The sequence below is a fragment of the Lithobates pipiens genome, unplaced genomic scaffold, assembly GCF_037356315.1.
Source record: "Lithobates pipiens isolate NorthernLeopardFrog02 unplaced genomic scaffold, aLitPip1_a1.2 Scaffold_18, whole genome shotgun sequence".
Taxonomy (NCBI): domain Eukaryota; kingdom Metazoa; phylum Chordata; class Amphibia; order Anura; family Ranidae; genus Lithobates; species Lithobates pipiens.
This window is the reverse complement of record NW_027507758.1, coordinates 562,810,092-562,830,678: the sequence shown is the minus strand read 5'-3', so window position 1 is coordinate 562,830,678 and position 20,587 is coordinate 562,810,092. Positions and strand designations below refer to the sequence as shown.

Here is a 20,587-nt window from a genome sequence, read left to right as displayed (position 1 = left end):
GAACGAGATTGCGGTCTTCCCTCCTCCCCCCCTCCGCATTACTACCTTCGGGCAGTAGATGCAAGAGCCTTTATAAAGGCTTCAGAGCGAAGACGTCGAGGAATCCAGAAGGAAGCCGCCGAAAGAACACCTGAAGCGACTTCTCTCTCTCCAAGACGATGGGGAAGAACGAGAGAAAGACCAGCAAGAAAAACCCCGCTCCAGCCACCTCCACCAAGGTCCCCGGGGATGTTGCTGCTTCAACCTCCACCTCTACCCCGGCCAGCACCAACCAGCCGGGACCAGCCAAGCCTTCCCCCCCCTGCAGACGGGCTCCCTACCTTGGAGTCCTGGATGAAGCAGACGGTCGTGCTGCAACTGAAGGAGGTGGACGGAAGGGTCCCCGACATGACCCCGGAGATCTTCGGCAAGAAGATGATCCTGGAGCAGGGGTTCAGCAAAGCGGAAACGCTTTCGGTGCAGGCCTTCACAAGAGGTATATTTTTAATAACTTTTGTGTCTTTCCAGGCCTGCAGAAGATACTGGGATATGGTCAAGGCGAGTGGTCCTGAATCCCCCTTTCGTAAGTTCGCTGCGAACTGCCCCATAACACGGGACGAGAAGTGGGTGACGGTGGCCATGAGGAACCCCCATACCTCAGGTAAGGATATAGCCACTTACCTCCAGAGGTTCTGCACCGTGGTGAAGGACCCCGTCCGAATCCTCGATGCCAACGGCTTCTGGATAGGTAAGTGGTCAGTACTCTGCAAGTTCAGGAAGGACCCTTCGGGGGACATCCTGCACCTGCAGCCGTGCTTCTCCCTGGGCAACTCCGCAGGCATCCTTTTCTACCCCGGTATACCCTTCACCTGCAACAGGTGTAGCAACACCGGACACATGGGGAAGGACTGCAAAGAACCTGCTTGCAGGTTCTGTAGGGTTGCAGGCCACGAGACCAAGGATTGTCCGAGGTCCAAAGCCTGCAACCTCTGCGGAGCGGCTGAGCACGTGTTTAAACACTGCCCCCAGCGGTCCCGGTCCTATGCTGGCGTCCTGATCCAGGGCAAACCATCCTCCAGCACCGGGAAGAAGCAGCCGGAAAAAGAACCACGGACGAAGACTGGTAAGTCCACCCCCACCCCTACCCCCACCCCTGTCCAGGCCCCAGCCCAGACCCCTGCCCCAGCCCCTGCCTCCAGCACACCCCCACCCACCTCCTCTGTGCTGGAGGAGACCCCCCCACCCTCCCCTCACCCACCCCGGACCTGTCCTCCCTGGAGGACTTCCCCACCCTCCCCTCCACCCCCACCAGTGGACTTTCAGGAAGCCGGAAACGGAAGCCTAGGAGTCCAACAGCAGAGGAACCCGCTTCCTCCACTAAAAGGCCCACTGGCAACCATCGCGAAAGCGAGGGACCAGAGCCAATAGTGGAGGACCTCGAGTCAGCGGGGGAGGAAGATGAGGACGTGGGGGGGAGGTGGAGGTCAAGGTCGTCCCTGAGCCTGACCTCCCCTCCGACCTCCACGTCGTCATCACCAAGACAATGATGGATGCTGTCCTGGAGGAGCTCGGCCTGTCCGAGAACACAGGACAAGCAGAAGAGGCAGCGGAAGACCCCCCACCGGGGAGGTAAGTTCGGTCCCTTGCCGACTAGACCTCATACCCCTTTTTCATTATGGCAGAGATCTCAATCTTTTCCATTAATGTGAGGAGCATCAAGGATACATCTAGAAGGCAAGCGGCACTGACATTCCTAGCCACTCAGCAGAGTGATGTCTACATGCTCCAGGAGTGCGCACTCCCTCCTCTGAGGAGGTACACCCATCTGACCTCCCAGTGGACCCTCGGTCCCTCCTACTGGTCCGGGGGTGGCGATTGTAAGTCTGCAGGTGTAGCCATTCTTGTCAGGGGTGGGCGCTTCGCGGTTGACTCCATCCATGAGCCAGTCTGTGGCCGTCTTCTGGTCATAGACAGCTCGTGGGTGGCAGAGCCAATTAGGCTCATCAACGTGTACGCCCCCCCAGATAAGAATGAGCGGCTGGAACTTTTCCAGACCCTGCGGACCCAACTCGTCACCACCAGGGCAGTAGTAATCGGCGGTGATTTTAACTGTCCGATAGAGGAGGATGGGCGCAGCTCCAGCATGTACGCAAAACTTGATGCTACATCCAGGCTGCTCAAGGAGATGATCTCGGAGGCTTCCCTGCAGGACGCCGTGGGATCCATAGGGAGAGGTACCGTGAACTACTCATGGTGCCATCCCGATGGATCAGTGCGTTCCAGGATCGACTTCGTGCTCACTTCAAGAGCAGTCAAGCATCGCGATTTCTCCATGATCCCCTGCTTTTTCTCTGACCACAGGGCTTTTCACTTTCGGGGTGACCTGGGCGAGGGCTTTGCCCGCGGACCAGGCTCCTGGAAGCTGAATAGTACCCTGCTGGAAAATGAGGAACTGATGGGGGAACTCCGGGAGGCCTATGCCACCTGGGCGGAGGAAAAGCGATTCTTCGGAAGGGTAAGTGACTGGTGGGAGTTTGTGAAGGTCAAGCTGCGCAGCTTCTTTCAGGCAAGGGGACGACAGCAAGTGTGTGCCAGGAAGAAGGAACTCAGGAGACTGCAACGTCAGTTGCAGTCCCTGCAGGACCTTCATCACTGTGGCTGGGACGTTAGGCAGGACCTGGAGGACACCAAGAAGAGCCTGAAAGGGCACTTTGAGGAAGAATCCAGGCACATTGTCTTCCGTGCCAAGGTGGAGAACCTTGAGAAAGGTGAGAAGTGTAACTCTTTCTTTTTCAGGAAACTCCACTCAGGACACACACCCTTGTCTGAGCTGCGTGACGAGACCGGAACACTCCAGAAGGGAAAGGATGCTGTGATGCAAGTGGTCAGCGACTACTACACCAACCTCTACTCCCCGAAAACAACAGATACACAGGCAGCCGACAGGTTCCTGTCAGGTATCTCTAACCCAATTGATCCTGCAGGTTCGTCGGACGTCAACGCCCCCTTGGTGTTGGAGGAGCTGCACTCTGCCGTTAATCCTTTAGGCAAGGCAGGACCCCGGGCTGCGATGGTCTCCCAGTTGAACTTTATGTAACGCTGTGGGATCTCGTAGGCCCGGACCTGCTCGAGCTGTACGAGGAGATGGTGGTGGAGGGCAGAATGCCTCCGACCCTAAGGGAGGGGATGATCACGATTTTGTATAAGCGCAAGGGGGAGAGATCGGACCTGAAAAACTGGCGTCCGATCTCTCTTCTGAACGTGGACTACAAAATCCTCGCCAAGGTTCTGGCCAACAGGCTGAAATCTGTCATCGGACAGATCATCCACCTGGATCAGACTTGTGGCATTCCTGGTCGCAGGATTGCGGACAGCCTTGCGCTTGTCCGGGACACGGTCCAGTACATTCATGGCCGCCGTGTGCACGCGGCCCTGGTCAGTCTTGACCAGGAGAAGGCCTTTGACCGTGTCTCCCATGAGTTTATGTGCAGCACTCTGCGCAGGTTTGGTCTTGGGGAGATGTTTTGTTCGTATGTAAATGTTATGTATAATGATATTTGTAGTGTGGTGTTGGTGAACGGTTGGAAAACTGACCCCTTTCCAGTATTGTCTGGGGTCAGACAAGGCTGCCCTCTCTCACCTCTGCTTTTTGTCTGTTGTATAGAGCTCTTCGCCCGAAGCATCAGACGGAACCCAGAGATCAGAGGGATCACCGCACCAGGACCGGACAGACGGGAGGTCAAGTGCTCGCTCTACATGGACGATATGACGGTGTTCTGTGCCGATCGGAGCTCCATCGACACACTCGCCCAGACGTGTGAGGACTTCGGCCAAGCTTCAGGGGCAAAGGTCAACTGCGGGAAGTCGGAAGTCATGCTCTTCGGAAAGTGGTTCCTGCCTTCTTCTGCACCCATGCCCTTCAGCGTCAAAGCAGACTTCATCAAAATCCTTGGGGTCTGGTTTGGAGCAGAGGGCACAGCCCTGAAGTCCTGGGAAGAAAGACTGACAAAGATGCGACAGAAGTTTGGACTTTGGAGCCTCCGAGAACTCACCATCAAAGGTAAAACACTGGTACTCCGCAGCGAGATTCTCCCTGTGTTGCAGTACCTCGCCCAGGCCTGGCCCCCCCGGGTTAACACCTGCAAGGCCATCACCAGGGCAGTGTTTCACTTCATCTGGAGCTCCAAAATGGACAGAGTAAAGCGGGTGGTTATGTTCAAGGAACCCCTCAAGGGCGGTAAGGGCGTGCCCGACATCGCCACCCTACTGAGGGTCTTCTTTGCCTGTAACTGCATCCGCAGAACTTTGGTGGACAGAACTGTAGACTCTGGTGGTAACTCCATGTCCTGTTTTTTCCTCCTGCCTCTCTGGAGGTCCCTTGGATGGGACAAATGGGACAGCTCCATCCCCTACAACTGGGACACTCCTTGGTATTACTTGGACACTTTCAAGTTTATTAAGGAGCTGGGCCTACATGGAGTGAAGCCCGACTTGTGGAAGCCAAAAACTATCCACAAGTTGATCAGAGCATCGGACATTGTTGAGACTGTTCCAGGCCTCCCTTCAGCCACTTGTAAAGTGGTCTGGAGGAATGTTTCTTCAAAGAGACTCACCAACAGGCACAAAGATCTGGCATGGATAGCAATCCAAGGGGGGTTGCCACTCAGGACATTCATGCATGCCAGAAACCTGTGCAGATACAGACACTGCCCCTTTTGCATCATCCAGGAGGAAACTGCTCTGCATGTTTTCTGGGAGTGTCCCTTTGCACAGGGCCTGTTGAGGGCTCTCGAACCTGATCTCAAAGACTTTGTTCCACAGACTGCTATAACACACTTTGGTGTGTTAAACGGACTCTTTTGTGGGACTCATTCACAAGAGGACATTGATAGTGCCTGGCGGGTGCTGTGTTGCTTTAAGGACGCTGTTTGGTGTGCCAGAAAGCGCCTCATCCACCAGAGAGAGAGGATGTCCATCCAGGACTGCCGCAGACTGACTCACAGTCTGCTCAGAGACTATCACCTGATGGACAACAAGGAGGAAGAGGAGGTCTGAAGACTTCCCCTTCCCCCCACCCCCCCACCACCATGTACCCTTTTTGGCAGTTCAATAAAGCTTCGGGCCTGTGAACTCTTTTTCCCCTCCCCTCCCCACCTTCTCCAACCCCCCCCATCACACCTGTTGCTCATTGAAATGTCATTTTGATTTTGACTTTGACTAAGACTGTATGACTTGACATGTATTTGGTAATGGTTTTTGGTAATGCTTTCAGGGTAATGCGGCGTCATGCATGATGTGATGTTTCGGGGTATTATTACTCTGCACAACACATCAGGCATCATACCGCAGGACAAATGTAATTTATTTGTATGCTTGGAACTGTATTGTTATGTAGTGTATTTTATGCGCTGCGTCGCAGTACAGTGTGGAATGTACCCTGTTAAAAGTATTTTGTTTTTTGTATATTTTCTTGCAAAATAAAGTATACATTTTCAATCAAAAAAAAGGACCCTTCGGGGGACATCCAGCACCTGCAGCCATGCCTCTCCCTGGGCAACTCTGCAGGAATCCTATTCTACCCCGGGATACCTTACACATGTAACAGATGTAGCCACACCGGAAATATGGGTAAGGATTGCACAGAGCTTGCTTGCAGGTTCTGTAGGGTCACAGGCTATGAGACCAAGGATTGTCCAAGGTCCAAAGCCTGCAACTTCTGCGGAGCGGCCAAGCATGTGTTTAAACACTGCCCCCAGAGGACCCGGTCCTACGCTGGAGCCCTGATCTAGGGAAAGCCATCCGCTAGCACCGGGAAGAAGCAGCCAGAAAAAGCAAAGGAACCTCGGAAGGCCACTGGTAAGTCCACTCCCACCACCCCTACCCCAGCCCCTGCCCAGGCCCCTGTCCAGACCCTTTCCCCTGCCTCTAGCACACCCCCATCCACCACCTCTGTGCCAGAGGATGACCCTCCCCAGCCCGCAAAGTTTTGGCCAACAGGCTGAAGTCTGTCATCGGACAGATCATCCACCCGGATCAGACTTGTGGCATTCCTGGTCGCAGGATTGTGGACAGCCTTGCGCTTGTCCGGGACACGGTCCAGTACATTCATGGCCTCCGTGTGCACGCGGCCCAGGTCAGTCTTGACCAGGAGAAGGCCTTTGACCGTGTCTCCCATGAGTTTATGTGCAGTGCTCTGTGCAGGTTTGGTCTTGGGGAAATGTTTTGTTCGTATGTAAATGTAATGTATAATGACATCTGTAGTGTGGTTTTGGTGAACGGTTGGAAAACTGACCCCTTTCCAGTGTTGTCTGGGGTCAGACAAGGCTGCCCTCTCTCACCTCTGCTTTTTATCTGTTGTATAGAGCTCTTCGACCGAAGCATCAGACGGAACCCAGAGATCAGAGGGATCACCGCACCAGGACCGGACAGACGGGAGGTCAAGTGCTCACTCTACATGAATGATGTGACGGTGTTCTGTACCGACCGGCGCTCCATCGACACACTCACCCAGACCTGTGAGGACTTCAGCCAAGCTTCAGGGGCAAAGGTCAACTGTGGGAAGTTGAAAGTCATGCTCTTCGGAAAGTGGCTCCTGCCTTCTTCTGCACCCATGCCCTTCAGCATCAAAGCAGACTTCATCAAAATTCTCGGGGTCTGGTTTGGAGCTGAGGGCGCAGCCCTGAAGTCCTGGGAAGAAAGACTGACTAAAATATGACAAAAGTTTGGACTTTGGAGCCTCCGAGAACTTACCGTTGAAGGTAAAACACTGGTACTCCGCAGCGAGATCCTCCCTGTGTTGCAGTACCTCGCCCAGGCCTGGCCCTCCCGGGTTAACACCTGCAAGGTCATCACCAGGGCAGTGTTTCACTTCATCTGGAGCTCCAAAATGGACAGAGTAAAGCGAGTGGTTATGTTCAAGGAACCCCTCAAGGGCGGTAAGGGCGTGCCTGACATTGCCACTCTACTGAGGGTGTTCTTTGCCTGTAACTGCATCCGCAGAACTTTGGTGGACGGAACTGTAGACTCTGGTGGTAACGCCATGTCCCGGTTTTTCCTCCTGCCTCTTTGGAGGTCCCTTGGATGGGACGAATGGGACAGCTCCATCCCCTACAACTGGGACACTCCTTGGTACTACTTGGACACTTTCAAGTTTATTAAGGAGCTGGGGCTACATGGAGTGAAGCCCAACTTGTGGAAGCCAAAAACTATCCACAAGTTGATTAGAGCATCGGACATTGTTGAGACTGTTCCAGGCCTCCCTTCAGCCACTTGTAAAGGGGTCTGGAGAAATGTTTCTTCAAAGAGACTCACCAACAGGCACAAAGATCTGGCATGGATGGCAATCCAAGGGGGGTTGCCACTCAGGACATTCATGCATGCCAGAAACCTGTGCAGATACAGACACTGCCCCTTTTGCATCATCCAGGAGGAAACTGCTTTGCATGTTTTCTGGGAGTGTCCCTTTGCACAGGGCCTGTTGAGGGCTTTGGAACCTGATCTCAAAGACTTTGTTCCACAGACTGCTATCACACATTTTGGTGTGTTGAACGGACTCTTTTGTGGAACTCATTCACAGGAGGACATTGATAGTGCCTGGCGGGTACTGTGCTGCTTTAAGGATGCTGTTTGGTGTGCTAGAAAGCGCCTCATCCACCAGAGGGAGAGGATGTATATCAAGGACTGTCGCAGACTGGTTTACAGTCTGCTCAGAGACTATCACTTGATGGACTTCAAGGAGGAAGAGGAGGTCTGAAGATTCCCCCTCCCCCCACTATGTATCCTTTGGCAGTTCAATAAAGCTTTGGGCCTGTGAACTCTTTTTTCCCCTCCCTACCCCACCTTCTCCACTCCCCCCCAATCACACCTGTTGCTCATTGAAATGCCATTTGACTATGACAGTATGACCTGATTTTTATGACATTTTTTTGTAATGCTTTCAGGGTAATGCGGGCGTCATGCATGATGTGATGTTTCAGGGTACCATTACTCTGCACAACACATCAGGCATCATACCGCAGGATGAATGTAATTTATTTGTATGCATGGAACTGTATTGTTGTGTAGTGTATTTATGTGCTGCGTCGCAGTACAGAGTGGAATGTACCCTGTTTTTTTTTTATATTCTTTATTTATACCACATAGTACATGTGGGGGGGCAATGAAACGGCAGAGACATCATATCTTACATCAATGTATCTTATATCCTATAGAACATGTTCCATTTTCCTCTTCACATTTATAGATTAAACCTAGTTATTCTGTCTTCACTTATATCTTTCAGTTTATGTATATTTAGTTCTTATCCACTCTGTCTATCTCTTTCCATCTCTATCTCTTATAATTCTTATCTTCTCCTGCTAGCAGTCCCCATCTATCTTAGACCTTCCTCTCCTTTTCTCTTTTTATACCCCTTAACCCGATTCCCAGTCTCTACAAGACAAACAAAAAGGAAAAAAGAATTCTTGAGTTCCATGATCTCCATGTTTCATCGTATTGATCCTTTCTATCTTGGGCTGAGAGAACTAAGTCCTCTATGGCTCCAACATTTCTCACTCTATTGAGCCACATTGCAATTGAAGGTGGCCTAGGATATTTCCATCTGAGTGCGATTCCTGCCTTAGCTGTATTGACTAGATGACATATTACCGATTTCTTATATGTTTGTAAAGGTATTTCTGTGCAATGGAGCAAGAAAAAGGCCGGGTCATCTGGGATCTGAAATGTTGTAAGTTTTTGGGAGATCCTTTGTACTTCTAGCCAGTATTGTCTTATCTTGGGGCATAGCCAAAATATATGCAACAGGGTCCCCTGTTCCTTATTACACCGGCAGCAGCGGTCAGAAGCCTCTGGAAAGAACTTACCGTATATACTCGAGTATAGGCCGACCCGAATATAAGCCGAGGCCCCCAATTTACCCCCAAAAAACTGGAAAAAATTATTGACTCGTGTATAAGCCGAGGGTGAGACATGCCTGTCCATCCCTGTGTGTCCGTCCATCCCTGTGGGTCCATCCATCCCTGTGTGTGTGTCCATCCATCCCTGTGTGTGTCCATGCATCCGTGTGTGTGTGTGTGTGTGTGTCCATGCATCCGTGTGTGTGTGTGTGTGTGTGTGTGTGTGTGTGTGTGTCCATGCATCCGTGTGTGTGTGTGTCCATCCATCCCTGTGTGTGTGTGTGTGTGTGTGTGTGTGTCCATGCATCCGTGTGTGTGTGTGTGTGTGTGTGTGTGTGTGTGTGTCCGTGCAGCCTACCTGTGTCCAGCCTGCCTGTGTCCGTCCAGCCTGTGTCCGTCCAGCCTGTGTCCGTCCAGCCTGTGTCCGTCCAGCCTGCGTCCGGTCCGTCCCGTCCCGGCCCGTCCCGTCCCGGCCCGGCCCGTCCCGGCCCGTCCCGGCCCGTCCCGAGCCGAGCCTCCGTCCTTCAGCTCTTCGTCGGCGGCCATTCTAGGATTCAAAAGCCGCGCCTCCGTCGGTGATAGGCGGAACACTCAATTTCCCACTGACTGCTGGGAAATTGAGTGTTCCGCCTATCGGATGTCCGTGATAGGTGGAACACTCAATTTCCCAGCAGTCAGTGGTCCGCCTATCACGGACGTCCGCTCATCATCATACTACGGACGAGGATGAGAGGATGTCCGTGATAGGCGGAACACAGACTGCTGGGAAATTCAGTGTTCCGCCTATCACCGACGGAGGCGCGGCCTTTGAATCCTAGAATGGCCGCTGTCTGTCTGCTCGACACGCTGATCGGGCAGACAGACAGCGATGACTCGAGTATAAGCCGAGGGGGGCACTTTCAGCCTCAAAAAAGAGGCTGAAAATCTCGGCTTATACTCGAGTATATACGGTACATACTTTTGACGGGGTATAATACCACTGCGTCAATATCTTATAATTCGATTCCTGAGTCCGCGAGCAGATCAATGAGTTCAATGCCAGATATATAATCTTCTGCCGTTGTGTGGGTGTAAAAGTCTTTCCTAAGTCCCTCTCCCATTTCTCAATTCCAGGCATCTTGAAATCTTCTGGGGGGGCACTCAACATTTCATATATCTTAGAGATTGTCCATGAAAGGGGTTCTTTCTCCTCAAAGTATGTTTCAAACTTTGTCAGTTGTCTTTGGTAGTTTGTCGCCGCTCCTAATGATTTAAAAAAATGGCGCAGCTGTAATGCCTGCCAGAAATTTATTTCATAGCGCCCTCCTCATTGCGTCGATGGCCATGTCTCTGAGTGTAAAAAATGTGATGCTTGAGTACAGCCCCTTTCTTTAAGTCCCTGAAATGCCCCTGGTTCTATTCCCAGTAAAAAAAACAGGGTTACCCAGAATGGGGAATAATGGTGAGTTTATTGTGGCGAATTGATGGTTTTGACTAATCTTAGCCCCTATCCACAGCGTTGGGCCTATAAGTGGGTGTCTTTTAAGAGATTATGATAGTGTTGTATAACACCAAATTGCCCTTCGTAGGGGTACTGGACTGCATTCTTGTTCTACTTCTGTCCATAATTTGAATTCTGTGTGTCTACACCAGTCTATCATTCTGCCAATATGTATTGCCTGATAGTATTTAAGCATGTCTGCTACTGCCAGGCCGCCCTATTGTTTAGGGATTCTCATGATGTTTCTACTAATCCTTGGTCGTTTATTCGCCCATATAAATTTGGTAAAAAGAGTATCTATCTGGTGAAAAAAAGTTGTTGGGATATCTATAGGTACGGCCTGGAATAGGTATAGCAATTTTGGCAGTATGTTGATTTTTATAATATTACATCTGGCAAACCACGTGTGCAGTCCCTATTTCCATTTGTCTAATAGTGCCCGAATTTCCTTAAGTAGTGGAGGGAAATTTACTGTAAAAGTATTTTCCAACCTAACTGGGATATATGTACCCAAATACTTAAGTGCTGCGTTCACCCATTTAAAGCCATAGTTAGGTTGTATAGTCTGTTGTATCCTTAAAGGCAGGGCTACCCCCTGATTTTGCCTCTGATTTTGTATAATTTATTTTTAAATTTGATATCTCTCCATATCTTTCAATTTCTTCCATAAGATTTGGAAGAGAGATGTGTGGTCTAGACAAGGAGAACAAAAGGTCGTCCGCATATGCTGATATTTTATAGTTGTACTCCCCTATTTGGAGTCCCTGAATGTCCGGGTTTTGTCGGATTTTGTTCAGGACTGGTTCCAATGAGAGGACAAACAATAGGGGTGAGAGAGGGCAGCCCTGGCGTGTTCCATTCAGAATTTTGAATGGTTCTAAGAGAACTCCATTTACCTTCACCAGGGCTTGTGGAGAAGCATCTATCCCAGTAATCCACCGTAACATACCCTCTCCCACCCCCATGTGTCTTAATACTGCGAACATAAATCTCCAGTTGACCCGATCGAATGCCTTTTCTGCGTCCGTACTTAAAAAGACACTCGGGGTTCTTGTTCGATTGGCAAAGTGTACCAGATGCAGTACTTTAATAACATTATCCCTTGCTTCACGCTAGGGGGTAAACCCTACTTGGTCCAGATGCACCAGCTGATGTAGTTGCGGTTGTAGCTGAGAAGCCAATATTTTAGTGAACAGTTTTAAATCCACGTTCAACAATGAAATCGGCCGGTAACTGCCGCACTCCGACGGATCCTTCCCTTCCTTCGGAATAATCAAATAATATTGTATTGTATATCCATCTGGACCTGGTGCCTTTCCTTTTTTGACTGATTTTATTGCTACACTTAATTCTTCAACAGTTATTGGGGCTTCTAAGCTATTACGGACCGGCGAGGGCAGTCTATGAAGACCTGCCGAGGATAGATATTCCTCCATTTTAGCCGTGGGAAAAGAAGGAGATGTCAAATTATAAAGGGCAGCATAATATTCTTTAAATCTCTGCACTATAGCTTTAGTTATTGTAATTAACTGTCCACTTCTTCCCTTTATATTGGGTACATAAATTGTCCTCCCCTTCTCCTTAAGCTTCCCTGCCAGCACTCTGCCACACTAGTCTCCTAGTTCATACATTACTCTCCTCCCTGCCTGTATTGCCGCTTTTGCCTTATAGCGGAGCAGGTCTGTCATCTGCCTCCTCAAGTATGCTAGGTCCTTCCCCAAAAGTGGTGTCTGTACTCTCTTATGTTGCAATTCAAGGATTTGAATTTCTTCTAATAGTTTTGTTATCTGCGCTTCTCGTGCTTTGTTCATTTGGGAGCCATGTTTAATTAAGACCTCCCGCATGACCACCTTGTGTGCCTCCCATATCATGTACCCTTTTTAAAGTATTTGTTTTTTGTATATTTTCTTGCAAAATAAAGTATACATTTTCAATCAAAAAAAAAACTGGTCTGGCCGAAGGGCTGGATCATTCCGGCCTTCTGGCTAGGATTGGTGTGGTCGCTGTTCCTGTCAGGGTTTGGTGGAGGAACTGTCATCCTGACCATGAGAGCAGGGTATTGCCATGCAAACTCACTGGACCATGATGGGGGCCTGGAAAGGATAGTATCAGTTGAGGCTGTGATTGGCGTCCATGGCTCTCCCTGAGAAAACTTAGAAGGGATCACTATCTGGCAGGGGTAGAGGGCCTGTTTTGGCTGAGGGTCGGGTCTGAAAAGAAACCCATGGTGTATGTGGCCCTGGAGTGGCAGGCCAGGGGTGCCATAAAAATCACTGTGAGTGATGATCATTCTGATTTATGGAACCACGGTCACTACACCATAAGCACACTTTTTTTTCCCCCCAACTGCCTCCTGGGCTGGGCCTTTTGGCTTGGACTGGAGGAATTTTTGATTCCTGGCCAGAGGGCCTGGTCATTGTAGCACTCAATGACTATCCTTCTCCCCAACTTTCTTTTAATTTAAGCCCTTTGTCAATTTTTGTATTTTTGTGTTTGTACACGATTTTGCACGTGTGACTGGTAGGGTGTAGGTCCTCGGGTCTGTCCTGAAAGACTTGGAAGGGGATGGACATGGCCTTCTGGCTTAGTTTTCTCTCTCTCATGGGGTCTCCCTTTGGGGGAGCCCCACCTAGTACTTGGGTGGGTCTGTTTCGGCAGACTCTCTAGAGAATGGGGTCTGTCTGATTTCGGCCAGATGGACCAAGTATAAGTACCCCAGTCCCTGTCTGGAGCCTAATACCCTCTGATTTTAGAGGGTTTGTGTACCCGTTGCACTTTTCACCCTCTTCTTTTTTTTTCTTACAAAATAAAGTTCATTGAATTGTCAAAAAAAATACATAAACATCAGCACCACATGTGAGCTAGGTTAACAGAAACTCAGCTAAGATTTGTTCATATCTAATACAGTAATTCATACATATGCCATTTATAAGTTCGGTTAAAAATGAAGAGGGAGACTGAGAAGTACACGCGACCGTCTTTTCCGTCAGAATAAACTCTGACGTTTTTTCCGACGGAGTTCCACTGAAACGGTCTTACCTACACACGATCACACCAAAGTCTGATCATCTAGAACGTGGTGACATACAACACATATGACGGGACTAGAAAAAGGAAGTTCAATAGCCAGTAGCCAATAGCTGCCCTTGCAATGTTTTTGGTCCGTCGGAAAGATGTAAAACATGTTCTATTTCTAGGTCTATCAGAATTTTCGAAAGAAAAAGTCTGATGAAGCCCACACATGATCGGAATATCTGATGAAATGATTCCGTTTGACCTTTTCTGCCGGCATATGGCAACGGGTTGAGAAAAAAAAACTGAGCCTGGATAAACTAAGCATGGTAAGGGTAAGGAACAACTTAACTGTGTACAGAATACAGATCGGTGTTCCTGGGGGGGGGGGGCTTAGCTAACGATCACTTCTGGCTCTACGAGTATGCAAAGGTTTTGGTCGGGCTGTTGAGAGAAGAGGAATGTGAGCCTGGGTATTGCGACCTAGCTTCAGAGGGCGATCGGTGTCTGCGATAGCGGACATCTTGGGTCTCCATCGGTTCGGGTCTGGAATGAGGCGTTTGAGACATGGGGGGCGAAATTCCACATACCACTCAGGGACCTCCGTGAGTGGGATCTCCAGCATCTCACAGAAATGTTAGAGGTCATCTGGGACTCTGAGGAGATTGGAGCAGCCATGAGTAGTAGCAGCAAGGCCGAAACGAAATTTCCAAAGATAGGTGATCCTTTTCCCGCAGAGAATTGCCAGCAGGGGTTTCAGTTCCCTCCTGCGCCGAAGTGTTATATTGGAAAGATCCTGGAATATGAAAATCTCCATGTCATTGTGAAGTAATGGTGCCAATACATGGGCTTTCCTCAGTGGCTCCTCTTTGAGGCGATAATTAGACATGTGCAAAAGTAAAAAATTCATTTAGTTTCGTTTCGTTTTAATTCGTTAATTCATTAATTTCGTTTAGTTATATCCGTTAACTTCCTTAAATTCGTTTTCGGATTTCGTTTAGTTTTCTACTGAATTCGAAAAATCGGACACATTCGAAAATATTTCTTCCGGATTCGAAATGATTTCAACATGATTCGACATTATTTCAACCACATTCGAAAATATTTTGTGACCCGACTTTAGGGCCATGTATCTCAGGGTCACTTGGTGCTAGAAACTTCAAATTTGGATATGTTGTAGTGCTAGTACCATTGTGTTTGCATACCCAATTTGGATATGTGGCCCCAAAATCGGGTCGCAAAATGTCATTCTCTGCTCTAATAACATTTTGCGACCCGAATTTGGGGCCACATATCTCTGGGTCACTTATAGCTAGAAACCCCAAATTTGGTATGCAAACACAATAATACTAGCACTATAACATAATTTGAAGTGTCTAGCACCAAGTCACCCCGTGATACATGGCCCTAAAGTCGGGTCACAAAATATTTTCGAATGCGGTTGAAATAATGTCGAATCATGTTGAAATCATTTCGAATGCAGTTGAAATAATGTCGAATCATGTTGAAATAATTTCGATTGCGGTTGAAATCATTTCGAATCATGTTGAATTAATTCGAATTCATTCGTTATATTTCTTTCGTATTCGTTGTAATTTGTTATTTTTTTATTCGGACATTTGGATGCATCCGAATGTCCGAAAGATGCAAAATTCGGCCGAATTTCGATTAGTTACGAAACGAATTGCACAAGCCTAGCGATAATCCACTATGTAGCACACCACATCCCTAGTTGGATCCTCTTCCTTTCTCTTTGGTCTTCTGTGGATTCGTTTCATGTTGATTGGTGTATCCCTGGGTCTCTCCAGCATGTTGTTAAAGAGGCTTGTGACTTCCCTTTTGGCTAAGATCAAGTGTAGTATCTGTTCTTATCAGTTACCAATAGGTGGCGCTTGCTTCCGTTTCTGTTCTACGGCGAGGTGGAGCAGGGGTGGGGGTTGCTATGCAAAGTCTGTTGGTGTAAAGGTGACCCGGAGCGGTTCGTAGCTGAATGGGAAGCCTTCTGATGGGGATGGAGAACCACTGGTCGGCGCCAGGGGAGGGGACCCTGGCCTTCTGGCTTGGATTGTGGCAGCTTTAGCTCCAGTCAGTTTTTCGGGAGGGAACGTTTGTTCTCCTGTTCCAGCAGGGGGGCGGCCTGTAACTTCCGAATGCAATTAGGTAGGAGTGATGGGAGTGAGGGTGTGACCTGATGGCAAAGGGTCTCACCAAGCTCCTGGATCTCCATGCCTTTCTGGCTGGGGTGGGGGCTGACATGGTCTGGGCTGGGAGGTCGGGGATGCTTCTGTTGAAAAGCCCATGGTGATGTGCCCCTGGAGTGGCAGTCCAGGGGTGCCTTATGTTCACTGTGCTTTGCACTTTGATATTCGGCACCTAGGTCATGTCACCAGATACACGCTTTTTTACACCTGCCTCTAGGGCCCGGCCTTTTGGCTAGGACCAGAGGAATTTTTGATTCCTGGCCGGAGGGCCTGGTCATTGTATTGCACAATGGCCACCTCTTTCACTCTCCTCTCCACTATCCCTTCCTCACTTTTTATTTATTTTATTTGTGTGTGTCTTGTCACGTTTGTCACTGCACGTGTGATGAGTAGGGTGTCGGTCCTCTGACCTATCCTGAAAGTCTTTGGGAGGGCGGACATAGGCCTTTTGGCTTGGTCCAACCTCCATTGGGGGGCCTACCTTCGGGGAAGCCCCATAGTACCAAGTACCTAGGAGGTTCTGTTTCGGCAGTCCTCCCGGGGAAAGGAGGTCTTCCGGCTTCAGCTGGAAGACCATTGATGAGTCTGGTACCTCAGTCCCTGTCTGGAGCCTAACGCCCCGGGGAATCAGGGTATGGTCCTTCCTTGTGGAGGACATCAGACACCCGTCTGCACTTTTTAGTGTTTCACTCTTTATGTGTGTGCACTTTTTTTATGCTCCGGGTGGAAGTTTTTTGGGTGTGTTTCGCACGCCATGGGCTTTTTCAATCGAAAAAAAGAGGCTTGTGACTTCAGTCTGTAAGTGTTCCACATCAATGTTCTCTGATAAGCCCCTCAAATGGTGATTCCGCGATTATCCAGAACTACTAGATGGCGGTTCATATCTCTTAATTGTCTGGTGTGTGTGTCCAAAATCTGGTGATTTCTTCGAATCGGTATGGAGTGCAGTGCTGCCGTTTTCTCCACTGCCTGTACTCTGCCTGTGATAGCCTGAATGTCAATCCTAAAATCTGTAAATGCCGCTGTCAGGGTGTCCTTTGTCTGTTGCCACAGATCGACGATCATTTAAGCTGGGCTGTTGATGCAGGGTGAGAGCAATCCCTCCATTAGCGGTATCATTCTTTGAGGCAGCTGTGGCCCCATTAGTGCCATTCGCTTGTCTCTGTGAGCTTTGTGAGGAAAGAGCAGGCGCCATATTGCCCGGCTGGGTCCGAAACATCTCTGGGGTGTTTTGAGCTGGTCTTCCAGTCAAATCCTAGGGTGAACATAACTGTGAAGCCGACGAGCTTCTAGAAGTTGTTCCCATACTTTCCTGGTATGCTGGTGCTCAGTAACCCTCTGTTTTAGGCAGATATCTATGCCTGTCAGCAAGAGCTCTGGAGTTAGGCAGCCATCTTCCACGAGGTCAAGCCATGCCCCCCTGTATTTCACTCTTTATGTGTGTGCACATTTTTATTGCTATTGTGGAAAATTTTACCAATGCTGGAGTTTATTACTGTGGAAACTGGCACCAATTATGGATGTTATTATTGGAGAAACTGGTACCAATGCTGTGGGTTATTATAGAAGAAATTAGTACCAATGCTGGTTAATATTACTGCAGAGACTGGCACTAGTGTTGGGGGTTATTGCGGAAATGGCACCAATGCTGGGGGTTGCAGAAACTGGGACCAATGTTATGGGTTATTATTGAGGAAACTGGCGATAATGCTATGAGTTATTATTGAGTTTTAGAAGGAATGAAGCAAACCTATTTTGTAATATTTTTTATATTTTGTTGAATAGACACAGAGTAATTTGTATTAATCTGTGGAGAGGCACAATTTATCATTTTTGTCCTGGGTACTGCATATGCTTTAGATGTCCCATCTCACACACACATTGCATATACTTACTGTATGTTCCCTTCACTCCACACAGTTCTCCATTCACATGCTATAATGAAGTTAAATATCTTCTATTTCGGAATATGGGAGACCATGTGGCATTCACCCCTTTCAACCACAAAGCAGCGCTAGGTATCTGGGTGTTCAATCGCCAGACACCAGTAATGTCACAGAGGGGGTGAGGAGGAGGGACCTTATCTCTGTTTAAGCTTTGACCAGATCAACTTTGGTTTTACATCTGCAGGAAAAGGAGCAACCCTAGATAAATATAAGTAGCTGAGGCTGAGAAGAGTTGTAACAAGCTAAACCATTTGCTTTGCCTTGCATGGACTATGCAGTTTCACCTTAAATAGAACCTAATTTACAGTATATAAATGCGATCAGGGGACAATATTATAAAACCCCCTCTGTCACCCTCTACAACCAAAGGCACCAAGCTGTGCTGTACTTACGTAATGGTTGTGTAAAACCCAAATACAGATTGTCTTACTGTGCCATATTTTCCACTACACCACTTATTATAAGTAATGGCCTAGGACATCATTTCCTCTGGAAAGCCACCAAGCCCAGGGATGCTAAGGGACACATTTATAAATCAGTGAATTTGACATTCCCCAAACATTCACTGGTAGTAAATAAATCAGTGTAATTTAAAACACCTGTACCTGGATAATGCATCTGCAGTGAATGTTTCAAATGTCAGATTCACTGTTTAATGAAATGCCTCTGTGGCCTGACACTCTGGGGTTGTCCTGCGGGATCCATGTATAGTGGAAGTGGGTGCCCTATGCACCAGGCACTGCTTGTACAAGCATCATGGAGAAGCAATGGTAATCAATGCTCCCCTTCATATACAGTTTTGCAGCTTTATGCAGTAGACCTCCTGTCAGAATTCACCTTGCCAGGTAATGAAACTGTCTTTCTTCCGCTATCCCCTATCGTATGATATATCACATGAGCAGAGAAAGGAGGAAGTGAAAGTTTCACTTCCTAACAGTTTTGAAAAGTAGACGATCTGAAAAATAACTTTGGAGGAGCTTCACAAAGTAGCTGGCCTAGTGAAGAAAGAAGTATAAATTCGGTCTTGCTCATTGAGTTGCATGCATGAAACATTTTACTACAATATACTGTATATATACTGTATATTATATATATATATATATATATATATATATATATATATATATATATATATATATATATATATATATATATATATATAGTGGCAGAGCATTGCCCTGCCAGGGTCTAAAAGGGGGATGTGACCCAGAATTCTCAACCAGATGGGTTGAGGGGCTCCACGGAGCATGCAACATGAAGAGGAAACTGGCCTTTCAGTCTCCTCAGTGTTTTGTAAAGTCCACTTTGGGACCTGGAGCTCAGTGATTTCTGAGAGATCCGGGTGGGATGAAATCCCTAGTCCTGGGTCCTGATTTTGAGAACAGCCAGCATACTGATTGGTCATGTGTGTGCTGGGCCTGTAGTAGTAACTTGACCATAGCTCTGGGCCAGTGGCGGCTGGTGCTCCATTTTTTGGATGGGCGCAAACAAAGCCCGAATGAGCCCCCCGCTGGTTACTCGCCCGCAATAGGGCCTACAGATAGTTTGATAAATAGAAAGACAGACAGAGAAATTAGATAGATAGATAGACACTGGGTGGGAGGGAGGGATGGATGGATAGATAGACACTGGGTAGGAGGAATGGATGGATGGATGGACAGATAGATACTGGGTGGAAGGGAGGGATGGATAGATAGATACTGGGTGGGAGGGATGGATGGACACTGGGTGAGAGGGATGGATGGATAGATAGACACTGGGTGGGAGGGAGGGATGGATAGATAGATACTGGGGGGAGGGAGGGATGGATGGATAGATAGATAATGGGTGGGAGGAAGGGATGGATAGATAGATACTGGGTGGGAGGGAGGGATGTATAGATACTGGGTGGGAGGGAATGGATGGATGGACACTGAGTGGGATGGATGGACACTGAGTGGGATGGATGGATAGACACTGATTTGGATGGATGGATACTGAGTGGGCTGGATGGATGGACACTGAGTGGGATGGATGTATTGACACTGAGTGGGATCGATGGACACTGAGTGGGATGGACACTGAGTGGGATAGATGGATGGACACTGAGTGGGATGGATGGATGGAAACTGAGTGGGATGGATGGATGGACACTGAGCGGGATGGATGGATGGACACTGAGTGGGGTGGATGGATGGATGGACACTGAGTGGGATGGATGGACACTGAGTGGGATGGATGGATGGACACTGAGAGGGATGGACCCTAAGTGGGATGGATGGACACTGAATGGGATGGATGGATAGACACTGAGTCGGATGTATGGATGGACACTGAGTGGGAGGGAGAGATAGATATTGGGTGGGAGGAACACACACACAGATCAGTGATGAGGACTTACATGTCTGTTAATGAGGCTCTGTCCTGAGCAGGAATCCATGGCTAGTGACAGGCAGCTGTGACTCCTCCTCTGCCCCATACGCTGGCTGTGAAGGATGTCTTATCTCGTGTGTAGTCAGTCACACAAGGCTGGTCTCCTTATATACAGGATGGATGGGGAGGCTTCACATGGGCTGTGTGTTTAACAAGTGCCTCCACTGACACTGCCAAACCGAGACACAGCAACACCAGTGGAGATAATAGAAGCATTGACGATCAGCACTTGTTAAACACACAGCCAATGCGAAGCCTCCCCATGCATCCATCCTGTAGAAATAAGGAGACCAGCCTTGTGTTGATTGTCAATTATTCTAATATCTCCACTGGTGGTGCTGTGTCTCGTTTGGGTGTGTCAGTGGAATCATTCAGCTCTGCCCCCCTCCTGTGGATTTCCAGCATCTACCTTGTTGTTTTGTCTCTGGAATTTCACAGCGGCAAGTGGAGGAGTCCGTTCCTCCGCTTGGACGCACTGGTCTGACACAGGGAAAACCGGAAGTGACATACTAACTAGTCTGTCACTCAAAGCACAAGGCCATAGTAATACTATGGGCGCCAGGCGGATGCCTATCTGCACTTTTCATTGCGCCACAAGACCGCAAATGAAGCGCCGCGTCTGCAATCTTGTGATTGCATTGACGTGGCGCTCGAACACAGTGC

General features: G+C 48.6%; 1 protein-coding gene across 1 annotated transcript; it reads left to right on the top strand.

Moving 5' to 3' along the window:
- The first annotated feature begins 228 nt into the window (after positions 1-228).
- On the top strand, positions 229-11,760 carry LOC143986772 (uncharacterized). The gene is made up of 2 exons (XM_077485178.1): positions 229-1,102; positions 11,714-11,760. Exons 1-2 carry the CDS (start codon positions 229-231, stop codon positions 11,758-11,760), a joined length of 921 nt encoding a protein of 306 aa, XP_077341304.1.
- Positions 11,761-20,587: the final 8,827 nt, after the last annotated feature.